At 38.4% G+C, this 13,213-nt stretch overlaps 1 protein-coding gene across 6 annotated transcripts in view; it reads left to right on the top strand.

The window, feature by feature from the left end:
• Positions 1-13,213, top strand: part of LOC143221881 (CD151 antigen) — a 163,916-nt gene that overhangs the window by 93,091 nt on the left and 57,612 nt on the right. For 5 of the 6 annotated variants that reach the window (XM_076447504.1, XM_076447499.1, XM_076447503.1 and 2 more), the window contains one exon: positions 13,028-13,208. In XM_076447504.1, coding sequence (XP_076303619.1) covers positions 13,089-13,208 — 120 coding nt within the window. In that variant the 5' untranslated portion in view covers positions 13,028-13,088. Of the gene's footprint in view, positions 1-1,084; positions 1,120-13,027; positions 13,209-13,213 lie in introns of those variants that run through there. The other variant, XM_076447501.1, reaches the window with a different exon arrangement.

Raw genomic sequence — 13,213 nt, 5'->3', positions numbered from 1 at the left:
ACAACATCAGACTTTAAGACAGCTTCTAATTACACTTTATCCTTGCACATAAACCAACCGGGAAAATATTGTTTAAGGGAATAGAGATTAAAATAAAAATGTGGACAATAGAAGTAGTATCAGGACTATAGCACTATAATAGTGTCGGACAGCGAACGAGACCCATTATTTACAATCGCTCGGCTCCATTTTTCAGGCGTTCTAGCCGAAAGGATTTTCGATCAGCGATTTAACGAGCGATCGCGTAAAATCAGGCGATCTTCCCGCTATTCCGCCTTTATCGGGCGAATTTTACGGGGGTTACCAGGGGTCGATCGTTCGGATTACGGTTCCGTCTTAAATCGACCGTACGAGAAACTGCCGCCTTTATGTTCCCGTCGATACGTGACAGCAAGCCGTATGATCTGTGACGCGCACGTGTCGCCCGGTGAAGTCGTCCACCTCTCCGGAGTCCATTGGAAATTCGCCCCTTTAAATAAAAGTTCCATCGACGAGACGCGACGGGCACATCTGGTACAGGAATTCCGACACCCTTCAGGCTGATCCATATGGGCGACGGAGTGTAACGCAACAGTTTCGTACAATGAGATCCAGAGAAATGTGGTGGATCGTTGAAAAGGAATCAGACTCTCTGATGGAGAGACAGTGATGGATATGTCGATTATTGAAATCTACTTAAATTACCGTTACTTAAGAGAACAATTTATATCGATTATTTCTACACGAGTCGGAACAAACAAGAATAATATGGAAGATGGTCTTGTTGATAATAAATTATTGAACTATAAGAAACATTTTTACCTTCTTCGAAACATACAACTGTATTGTTGAATTAAGTGTCGAGCGATCCTTTTAGCAATTATCGTAGCAAACGGGCTTGTAAAGAAGATTGTGCTAATATTTACTGGATATGCCCTGAGTTACGCTTGTTTGGCATCTTCCCCCTACTTATCTCAGGTCCAACACAGTATCGTTCTATTTCCCGAGTCTGAATTCTTAAACAAGGAGGATAAACTGTATTTTTAGTATATCCGAATGTGTATGTAAAATGTGGAATTTGTAACATTTACTGTTTGGACTTTGAAAGTGTACGTGGTGAATGAGTGGCAAGTGGAATCGGTGAGTAATGAACAGACAAATTCCTTAAGTAATTGAAATTTGCATATGTACTGAAGGACTTTTAATATCGAATAATTTGGGTAGTTGTATATGTATTGTTGAATACATTTAAAGATTAAAAAAAAATTGTTTAAAAAATGTATCTATTTAGAACGGAATTGATCTATCTGCATCGACGCAAATTAACTCGCGTGTCTGTCCATTACTGGCTGGTTCTACTATCTATATCCATACACGATAGCACTGGAGTTTCGCAATAATTTGATTATGAATTACTAGCTTATCACGGCGAATGTTCATAACAAGTAGAATTAGCTAGTCATGGACGTACTGGTATAACCACTGCCATTTTAACAATTTATCTTCTTCAATTGTACATTAATTTCACTATTTCCAATGTTATCTGATTGGTTTATCCTTCGCTAGCTATTCTATTGTGTGTTTCCGACTTGTGGTGGTTGTGTTCGTTCAATTCAATAAATCAATCTTTAATAATAAATTCTGATTAGAAGAATTTAGAAGAATGACATTATTGAAACCAGAAATATATTCTCAACTTGCTACAATCCGCAGTCTATTGATCACCATAAACGTTCACGATAAGTAGAACCAGCAAGTCATGGACAGACACATCAGCCACTAGCATTACGACCATTATTTTTCCTCGTAGCTTAATTCTACAATTTTTAATTTTGTCTTATTGTTTTATATATATATTTCTGCTTACCAATTCATAAAGTAAATAATCAATAACAAAGACACGTTCGATTTGCACTTGATTCAGCCAAATGAAAATCAATCGAACGAATGTTTCGGTTTTCTGGGTTTGGTCGGTTGGTTCTTTGGCTTTCGGAAAGCGTTTGTGGGAAGTTCGGGTTCGCAAGGTTGGCGAATAGGGTGTTTGGCACCTTGAAACGGTGTTTCGCGAATCCGCAACCTGTCGCAGGAACCGTCCAATAAAAGGAGACCGGGGTACTCTGAGTGGCCGGCAAGGTTAATGCGATTGGATGATTGGCTCGATTAGCAAATTGGCTGTGGACGTGTAGGACATTGGGATAAATGAGGATATGTCTATGCTGGGAACATGGCACCGCTGCAAATTGATGGGAAGGGATCGAACGACAGCCCCGATGTCGACGCTGATATATTATGAGACATGGTTTTCGATAGGAGAGCCTTCGTGCGCGTGTCAGGGCTCGCGATTAACGTGAACCTTCCCAAGTTATGGCTGCGCTTGCCAAAAAATATGTGAACCTCCATCCGGGATCCTCCCCTTTCTCGTTCTTCTATCAAACCGGCAAAAATCAATCCTATCTATGCCGACAAAATTAAATCCGACCTCAGAACTCGGTATACAATGCAATTTAACACTTTTAATGTGTCGCACTGTGGAGTTTGCCTCGAAACGTTGGCGAAAATACGATTTTTCAGGTCTTGCATAAGATGAGAAATTTTGATTGTCTTGTGAGTTATTGGAATATACACAAATAAAAAAAAAAATAAAACTGGTACACTGTTGTTCATACAGTGAGTGTAAAAAGTACGCCATTTAAAATAGAATAACTATTTTATAATTGTACCAAACGACTTGATTATGTGTAAGCAATTCGGAGCATTGATTTACTAGATGATATGCAAAAGAAATTTTCCGAAAATTATAATTTCAAGGTTACATGCAAAAATAAAAAAAGGAATTTTTTAAAACTTTTTTATCTGGGCCCTTAATTTTCACCACGTTTAACCGCTTGTTGCTCGTGTGCATGTTAATCGATTTGATGAAATTTTCAGCATGTGTATAACTAACATAGATCTATAAAAAATATATTGTAAATTTTCATTGAGCGCCCAAATAAAAAAGTTTTAAAACATTCCTTTTTTATTTTTGCATGTAACCTTGTAAATTATAATTTTTGGAAAATCTTTCTTGCATATCATTTCGTAAACCAATGCTTAAAGGCCGTACGAATACTTTTTACACTCACTGTATGAACAACAGTGTACCAGTTTTATTTTTTTTATTTGTGTACTCCTGTAACGCTATTATACATTAGAAATGAAGACTTTTGTAGTACTTACTTTTCTCTTCGCCCGTTTCTGAAATATCGCTCAGCTATTAGGATCGTTTATATGTGACGAAGACGTTGTGTTAATTTTTTCTTTAGAGACACTTTTACACTTTTTAGGTATATATTATACATTAGTTACAGTATAGTTATAATACAATTTTCACTTCTTTATTGTTTGCCTGTTACAATATTTCGTATCTGTAGAATTTTCAAGAAAGAAATTTTTGCACTTCCCACTTAGTCCGGATGTTCCTTTCTGCGCCATTGGAAACGGTAAAGGTTTCCGTTAACAATGCGAAAGAATTGGCTGCCATGATATGCCAATACTGCTTTTACACTACTTTTTATACTACGATGTATGGAGCAAACGCAGTGTGCAATATTTACCACGATTTTTTAAGCAAACTGATAATCTTAAAAAAAATGTTTCAGATAAAAATTAATCGGTATTCAGTCGTCTATAATATAATTTCGGGGCAAATATTCCACTGTGCGTTTGTCGTATATGATCGACATAATTTTTTTACCAAACATTACAATCAATTTTTACTGCAATCTATTTAGTAAATTTTATTGAGCTCTACTATTTTGTATGTGACTTTTATGAGCATTGGTGTGGCACTGAACGTGTTAATTACGGGAAGCTTAATAAGTATTAGAAGGAGACATTATTAAGCCTAGGAAATTGTTCAATTGGGAGCTGTTTGTTTTGGCTTAAAAATTCTCTACAGTGTTCTACACATGTATGTACATTGAAAACTTTATGAGTCAAGTTCCAAAGCCAAATAGTATTGTTACAATTCTATAGTGAAGTGCCGTTAGTTTTGCAGCAGCTGCAAGAGATTTTGAATACAATATTGCTCGAGATAGTACCACATTCGTCTAAATTTTCTTGAGAGTACATATATTTACATGTATTTCGAGGAAAAGGAACACGGTCCGTTCCGCAGCCTGACAGCAGAATTCACTCTGAGCTTGCTAATGATGCTCCTCAACACAGAAAATAATGAACGAGAACTGTCTCTCGTGAAAATATGTTTTCCTGACTTTCGACAGAGCCGTCGGAATTCGTGTCGATTGTACGGGTATTTATTCGAAAATCGCGAAAAAGAAATCAAGGAAACGGAACAATGTTCGTCCACGGTGACAGAAAAGCGGATTCGGTTTGGGAACGATTGATTCGTGGCTCGTGTCAGCTTTCAGCGCGAGTCAAAGGTTTCGACAGAGCCGTCAAAATGGATTTCCTAACCGGTTACATGTGTCTGTAGCTGGGTACGATCACGGACGTGAAAATAATCAACGCCGGTGACAGCAGAAAAATTCATCGGCCACGCGCCGCTCTCCCAATACGGCACTTCCGACGGCCCACGTGCCACGAACTTAAGGTACATCGAACGCCCACGCAAGACCCACGTTCGCGATGACGCATCGATATGCATCTTGAATCTGTTTTTACAGACAGCATGGAAGAAATACGTGGATGATCCTCGGGCCTGTCGTCTACTCGCAAACTTACACACAGAAAAAAAACAACTGTTACACGTTACATTCATGATCACCACCCTGCGCCATTTAATAAGACAAATCAATTAACAGGAAACCGACCAAGCTCTAAAGCGATTAAAATGTTTTATAGCTTATATAAATGACAAGGCTCAATTTATTTAAATCTCGTGCAATTTTAATTACAATATGTGCTTGACTGGAAAAATTTATCGAATCAATTTCCATCAGAGTTGGGCATTAATCAATTAAAATTTTAATCGAGATTGATTGATTAATATGTACGATTAAAAAAGGTAATCATTGATAAATGGACGATTGATTCAATCGATTGATGAAGTTAATCGTCAATCGTTCATTAAAAAAAGAAATCGTCGAAAAATCGGAGACTAATTTAATCAATTGTTGAAGTTAATCTCGCCACACGATCTGTCCATAAATTGTAATAAGGAGGGAGAGAGAGAAAGACAGAGAGCGGGGAAATAGAGAATCGACACAAATATATCTGAACAAAAACTCAGTTTACATTTTTTTCAGTGTGCATACAGTTTTGATTCCGTATTTCATTTCAAAATTTCAGCAATTATTTATTAATCAATTATCTGATTAACGATTACAATTGAAAAGAATGTAATCGTTAACCGCAATTAACGACTACAGTAGGAGTTTAATTGTTGATTGCGATTTACGATTGAAGTAGAAATTTATTCGTCAATCGTTGATTAAATTTTCAATAATTATAAAATGAAAAATATATAACATAAAGTATAGTGTTAATTCACTCACTGTTGATTCGAACAGAAAAATTCCACAGAACAAAAAAGAGAATAGAAATAATTCATTGAATAAAATGGAAATTCATAGTAGACTGTGAATCTTTCTGCAAGTCCCTATTTATGCAGGCTGTCTTATGAAACCCAGGGAAAGTAAACAATTGCCATGGTCTATATTGAAAATTTTGTTCAGTTAAAACAAGATGTACAATGTACAAATTAATTGATGGGTCCCACAATTCATCAACTGCAAGGTTCACTAATTACTTGTGGGATGAAGAAAGTGCATAGGGAATGAGGGAGATCATCTTGGACAATAGAATGTGTTCTAATTGTTTGTAAATAATCAGCAAATTCACGAAGGAAAAGCTACGAATTCATTTGCACACCTAATAAAAATGCTATCAATTTTCATGAATACAAACGTTTCTTTGTGTTTCATTAATTTGTAACATAAATGCATAAATATTACTCGTGAGTACCCTGCGGATTTCTATGCGAACTAAAAATTGCTTGCATTGATTACAGGACATAGGATCCAAATAGGAATCTATTTTTCTATTTAAATGAAGTTTAAAATTACGTCCACCCAGTTTGTCATGAACGCATAAAATCCGCAGTCTAATTTTAATGGACAGGAGCTTAAAAGAAATTTCATTATTCCTGTAATAATTTTCAGGAGTTGGGATTAATAGATTGAAGCTCTCAACTTCATGTAATCCGTCTCCTTCTTTAAATTGCATCTACTCATTCTTATCGTAAATACATGAAATCCGCAGTCAACTCATAAGCGTTCACGGAAAACACATGGCCAGTTGGAAGCAAATAAACGAGTATTTATCGGTCGGAAAGTTCCCGGATTTTTGCAGCAGCGAAGTGCCATAGATTTTAATATCTCCAGAAGCTAGCTGCTCGAGAAAAGATACACGGTCCCCGGCGTATCTTGACGCGAACCGGAAGCACTAAGTTTCCCTAGCTGGAGATTTCCCTCCTGGACGTCTTGCCATCCCTTGATCTATTCGAGTTTTTCGTCGGCCACGTTGTTTACCGCGCCGTTCCGTGATCCATATCTGCATTCTCCGGCTGGGACACCTGCGTAATGGACGGTACTTGTGGGTAACTTTACCGCTAGACCACCCTCTTTCTTGCGAAAGTGTTCCTAGTGTACCCGGTGTAACTGTGCGAGAACCGTTCCCGAGGAATTTCCACCTTCCTGGACCTGTTTGTTGTCTTCCTTGTCGCAAACAACGTCGAATCGCGTTTATTCGAGACACCGCGCATTACTCCGGGCAGCCCGATCTAGCAGTTTATTTTGTAAAGAATGACTTGTCTCATATCGGTATTTAATGCATCTGCATTACTCTCTAAATGTTTAGCAATGTCGAAAATGAAATCTAATGAAATTATTAAAATAAGCATTTAAAAATGAACATTTTGTGAATAGGATTTTCGATCGAAAATTACTAATTTTCTTTTGTAAAGCCTGCCGAACCTATTTAATATTTCTAAAAAAATGTTGTTTTTTAATGAAGAGCATTCTTTTACCTTGAAAATGCATACGTGAAATTTAGAATTACAGTTCGTCATTTATTAAATAAATAATTCTTAATAGACTACTGAAAGTTGTCGAAGTTATATCTCTTTGATATGAATATTTTCAACATACTTTTCTTTGTATGATGCCGCAAGAATTATTTCCAGCTTCGTTCTCCTTCAGGAATTGTTATTGTTTAAAGTGTCACAGATACTTCAGTGGAGATTGATGTTTATCGAATGTATATTCCTTTCTAGATGTCTGTCACCTGTGCGTCAAACATTTGTGGAGACGTTAAACAATGTTTGTCGTGAACGAATGTACCAAGGATTTAAATACTGAAGCAGACTCTCTTTAAAGATTGATGTATTCCATTGACTCATCGCGTTGTGGCCTGTTTAAAAAATTCTGCAGCTTTAAAATCGACAGAAACAGCTTCGAAGAACTGTTGATTCCATTTTGCGGTCATTTCTCGCCGTTTATGGTTCCGCGTGGTTCACAGCGCAATATTTCAAAGCGAAAGCGGTGTTGTGCCTTCTGTTCTAAGTTTTCAGCATACTCCTAGCTGCAATGGCCGCTATTCGCGAATCATGGCAGCTCATATTCAAAGCGCGGTATAAGCTCTATACCACGAGAATGAAGTTTTATCACCCCATAAGAATATTTGGAGGAAGGGAATGAATGTTGGCATGATAAACCGTGGTAAAGTCCGCTCTATAACATCTTCAAATCGGTCATTCATTACATTACAACGATTGACGTTGCGTTGCAAAGTTGGCACGAACTTCACTGGTATATCGATCTCTTCAAACTTCAAAAATTTCAAAAGCAAGTAGAATCTCTGTCGAGATTTTAATTTGTTTCTATTGGTTCATAAAGAAAAGAAGTATCTTACAGTGGAAGTAACATTGAAATAGTAATAACAATAATAATAATCGTACAAAATGTAACGCGAAGAAAAGGAAAAAGGGAACACTGGTAATTGGATCGAAGAATGTAAAGAAGAATCTGCCCCTGGGGTTTGCTTCGTCCCTTTGATCCGTGCTTTATAATTTAACGATATTAATGCTTTCTTTGCTACGCCTTCGTTGCGTTATTATTACCCCTTGTATTCCTTAATTAAGACAAAGAAAGTAACAAGCACTTTTACCTCGAGAAATATTATCCTCTGGTTTTTATCAAATTCGCACGTCTTTTACCTGCTATTTTCTACTTTCAGAGGAGGAAATACTCCTGAGAGTTCATCAACTGGGGTTTTTAAATAATATTTTATTATTACCTTGGACACACTATTGTTTGCTGAGAGAACAAACAATTGTGGAAATAAAATTATTACAGGAAGAAGTAAGGGACGTATTTCTTGAAAATCCATTGTTCCGAGACATGAACTCGGGGGTTAATATTTTATACGGTTCGAAAATGCTATTTTAACATTATTTAACCAGCTTCATCTTCATCAACAAGAATCCATCGATTTCTTCATATTTGTATTATTTGTCATCGTTAGATTACGCGTCTTTATGCAAAATAAAAATGTTCGTCAATTGTAAGAAGCCAGAGCCAATATAGAAGTTTCTTCTTTCCTTAAAGGTGGAAATAATAATTATATCCTTTTATCGATCGTATTTATTGTTAATATTAAATTACTAATGCTTTCGGCGCAAAGCTTCGATCATTTGTTATTTGATTTACAAAGCAATTTTGCAACCTACTAAAGTAATTCCGACGTTTCGATCTTTATTCAGATCAGGTGGAAATAATATATTGAAATTCTGGAATTTTCTTTATACATTATCAGACTGCGGTTCCTTGTGCAAAAAAAAATTTTCTACCTGAATTGCAAGAACGTGAAGTGAAAGAAAAATTTATTTTATTTCTAAACCCAACGCAAGGAACCAGGAAATATTTTCACATTGATGCTTTAAACATTTATCGTTACAATACGAGTTCTAGAATTTTTATATAATAGATTCTTTGAACGTCCAGAGCAGTAATAAAATTAGTCGTGAACATAAACGAGTATGCAGACGTTGAGGATAAAAATAGGGTTGCATACGGAGCGTAAATATGTTTAACCCTTGTGTAACAAACCCGCTACCCGGATACTCAGTTACTACATTTCTTTCAACAATTTCTTAATGTTCCCCTAAAAATATTACAAAATTTCTCTGGATGTCCATTCAGTTTTAAATAATGTATATACATTTTGGTTGGCTTCATATGGGTTAATAGGCTGAAAATAAAATAACAGTATTTCAAAATTTTTCTAATGTTCTCACTGTTCTCAATTACACCTGCTCATCTTTGTCATAAAATCATAAAATCAAAGACGTTACAAAAGCGTTAAATCTACCGTACAATCACAAACAATGACATCAAACACTTTAAAAACATCCAAAAATTAGAACTCTATCACCAGAATCTACAGAACTGCAGCACTAAGCAAACTCACAAAATTGTTATCCTAAAGTGACTATGGGGGTTCACCAAATACCAACGGCTTCACGGGGCAACAAAGCAAAGAAAGTTGCCAAACACCGCGTGATTAACGCAGCAACGTTGGCGTACGCGGGTAAACACGCGAGCATAGGGAAACACGGTCGATCTTGGATGCATCGCGATGCATCGCGATGCACCGGGCGTCGAAAACTGTTCGGCCGGTGTGTTCCGAGGAGATAACCAATAACCATGCGGAGGCCAATAGCCATGCAAGGGCCAATAACCGCGGAACGTTATCCAGCCTACCTACCGTTTATTAAACGTTTTTCGCTCTCTCTCTCTCTATCTCTCTCCTCCTAAAAAAGAAAGAAGCAAGACAAAGAGATTCAGACAGAAATTTCCTTTATACTCTCGAGGCTGGCAGTCGAAACTACTTCGCCCACACGAAAGAGACGGACGGGTCACACCCATTTAATTTCGCGGTTTCTCTTCTTTCATCTTCCCTGCTCAGGTTTCTCGAGCACCGTTGCAATCACCTCCGTCTTCTTTTTCCTCTCGCTCTCTTTTTCTCTCTTTCTATCAAAAGAGAGAACCGCCCCGTCCTTCGTTCTCATTAGCCCGGCATTTATCCTTTTGAATCGCGGTTGACCAAAAATCCGGCTCGCAACGAGGACCCCACGGCACGCAATTAAGTCTTTATTCGCCGGTTCGTGGATTCTCGATCGCGCACGCTCTAATTGCGGACACACAATTAACGGACGTAAATAAGCGCGCGCGCGAGCGAGCACGCGTTCACCACTGCTACCGACTTCTAATTAATTCGCAGCTCGTCGTTATCCCGAGTAAACGAATCACAACCCCCACTGTTCCGCGGGAAATTTTCAGCCCCGGTTCCATGTAACGAAGTACACCACGGAATTGTCAACCGGGATCTTGTCGAGCGATTTGAATATACCGCCGAAATCCAGCCGAAACAGGCTCTTCGTTAGTGATCGAGATTCTGGATCTGTTGTCTTGTGGCGAGGATCTAGGATTAGGTGGTTCATCTGCAGTTGAGAATACTCTTTTTTTTATTGAGAAAATCTCAAAAGAGATTTATTACAACATTTGTACAAACAAAACCAAAGTACACAGAGCAAGTAACCTATACAAACTAAAAATGAGGATGTACCACTTTTTTCCCTTCTTGTTTTTTCTGAAACGCGCAGGTTACAGTTTTTAAATCTGGGTCAGCCAGAAACATTTAAACACGTCTGCTAGCATCGACCGTCAAACTCCGAGAGAACACTTTTATTTGACACTCTGAGTGCTGCTTCTCGCAGAAATGACAATTAGTTGTGCGGATTCATGCAAGCCATACATGGGCTGTTATAAATGTTTCCGAGGACGAAAAATATTTAATTTTCTGTCCATTTTTAAAGAATCATACATGCCACATATAAAAGTTTGGGAGGGTTGAATATTATTCTATGTCCAGTTTCAACAAATAAAATACTCCATATGTAAATGTTTGAGAGGATCAAATATTGTATCCAGTTTTAGAAGATCGTAAATTCTAGCAAATACAAAAAATCCCATAAACAAATGTTTGGTAGGATTAAATATTGTATAAAAGTTTGGGAGGGTTGAATAATATCCTATGTCCAGTTTTAACAAATCAAAAATCCCATACATAAATATTTGGAAGGATTGATTGATTAATTATTTGGAAGGGTTAAATATCGTTTCCAGTTTTAAAAAGATCATAAATGCCATATATAAATATTTGGGAGGGTTAACACTAAATCTACCGAGCCTTAAAAGTAACTGATACACACATGTTCCCTAATAAAAATGACAAGATTAATTTTATTTAGACTTCGTGCGGCTCCTATTGTAATACGTGCTCTACTAAAGATATCTGTACAATCATTTCTTATGAAATCACATTTCTTTATTATTTTCTTAATTGTAAAATAAAATATCTGGAACCGTCATTTCGACCGGTGGTGGTAGGTTTAGTGTTAAATATTAAATATTTTCCTATGTCCAGTTTTAAAAGATTGTAAATGCAAAGAGATCCGCAATGTATTAATTAGTGAGAGAAGTCTCGACATCCCACTGAGGGGGAGACAAGCCCCAGTTTTATGGCAGCTATACGGAGCCACGAAATCGAATGAAATCGGATGGTAACGCCGCAGAAATAGGGGACGGGAAAGGAGCCGACGATCAAGGAACCGGAAGTAACTTCGTCGCAGTTCAAAGGATAAGCGACACGCGTTGGCACGAGCCCATCGCTAACATCGTTTTACGTTGCCAAGGAATGTCGAGCTTCGTCGGGTCGAACACGCCGGCTGCCGCCGTACCCGATCGACCGCTTCTTTTCCCACCGTCCCTTTTACCTTTCTCTTCTTCCTCTTCTTCTGCTGCTTCTTCTTCTTCTTTCTCTCTATAGGACCGCGATGCTAACCCTTTTCACTAAACCCTGCCACGATGGTTGCGTGCAAAGACTCGGGAAAACGGTTCCTTCGAGCTTCCAGGAGATCTTCTACATCTTTCTCTCTCTTTCTCTTTGAGATCTTCACAAATGCTTTCTTACACTTCTTCTTGCGAAAAACGAGGAAACTTTGATCTCTTGGTTTGGTAGTGGAGCCAGTTGACTACTGTTTGATCTTGATTCGATCAGCCTTATTATCTTTCGTTTGGCTTCGACTTTATCTCGTTTGTGCTATTGTATTATTAAAGTTTTGGGAAATACTTTTATCGAGGCAGACTGGCTTTTACACCATTGTATGTAGGTGGAAGACAAGTATATTAGAAAATGTATTTTCTTCACATTTTGTTAGGCACCTTTTTGTTAAGAAGAATACACTTCTTCTTCTCCAGTGTTTTAGTGTTTTAGAGTATTTTAGCATGTGCTCCCTCCTTGTCCTGCGATTTATTTTACGGTTTCAGTGATTAGCACTATTTTGTAAAACCAAAAAAGAATTATATTTCAGTTTAAAGGAAATTCATAACATACATATTTGTTAGACTCTGTTGAGAATCTTCATCACGAGTCTGACATGATATTGTGGGGCGAGGGGTTACATGAATGCTGAAGATAAATCCCATTACATACCATTCTGCTGTCTCTGGAACAATGCGAATCGCGTTAACATCGTAAGAAGGACTACGAACAATTAAAAAAGCTAGAAGCTCGGGACGCTAAAGATTGGCCCCGGTCGCGACGGAAGTGTAAATCGATGGTAGCTTCTTACCTGTGTCCGGGAGCGGGTGTCGGAAGTGCATCGTGGCGGCGTTGTCCGTTGGCCGCTCGCCAGCGGGTCGAAACGACCCGCTCGAAGATAGATTTACTCACAATTCGAGCGAAAGACACTCGGCAGGAATTCGAGACGGGGCGAATCGGCCGGAGATGGCATAGCGCGATGGCGAAACGCAATTTCGCTGGTGCAGCGACGACAACGAAGACCGGATCGAATTCCGGAGTCGTCGAGCGATTCAATCCTTCAGTCCTATCGACGGGACCAGAAGCAGTTCTCCTCCCTCCATCCACCCCCTTCCTCGTAGAATACCGAATCCTCTAACCCTGTGAATTTTCTTTGTGCTTGCAGAATCGGTGACGACGTGACGACCACGATCACGGAGACACGCGAAGACACGAATCAACCGATCATGGCAAAAAGCGCCGAGAGGCTGCCCGGCACCTCCACCAGGCTCAGAACCAGGGACGACGGTTGCTGCTCCGTCAACTTCCTCAAATATGTCCTTCACATCTACAACGTGGTGTTGTTTGTAAG

This window comes from Lasioglossum baleicum, chromosome 3 (genome assembly GCF_051020765.1).
Source record: "Lasioglossum baleicum chromosome 3, iyLasBale1, whole genome shotgun sequence".
NCBI lineage: Eukaryota > Metazoa > Arthropoda > Insecta > Hymenoptera > Halictidae > Lasioglossum > Lasioglossum baleicum.
Note: the sequence above shows the minus strand (reverse complement) of the source record. Positions and strands in the feature narration are given on the sequence as shown.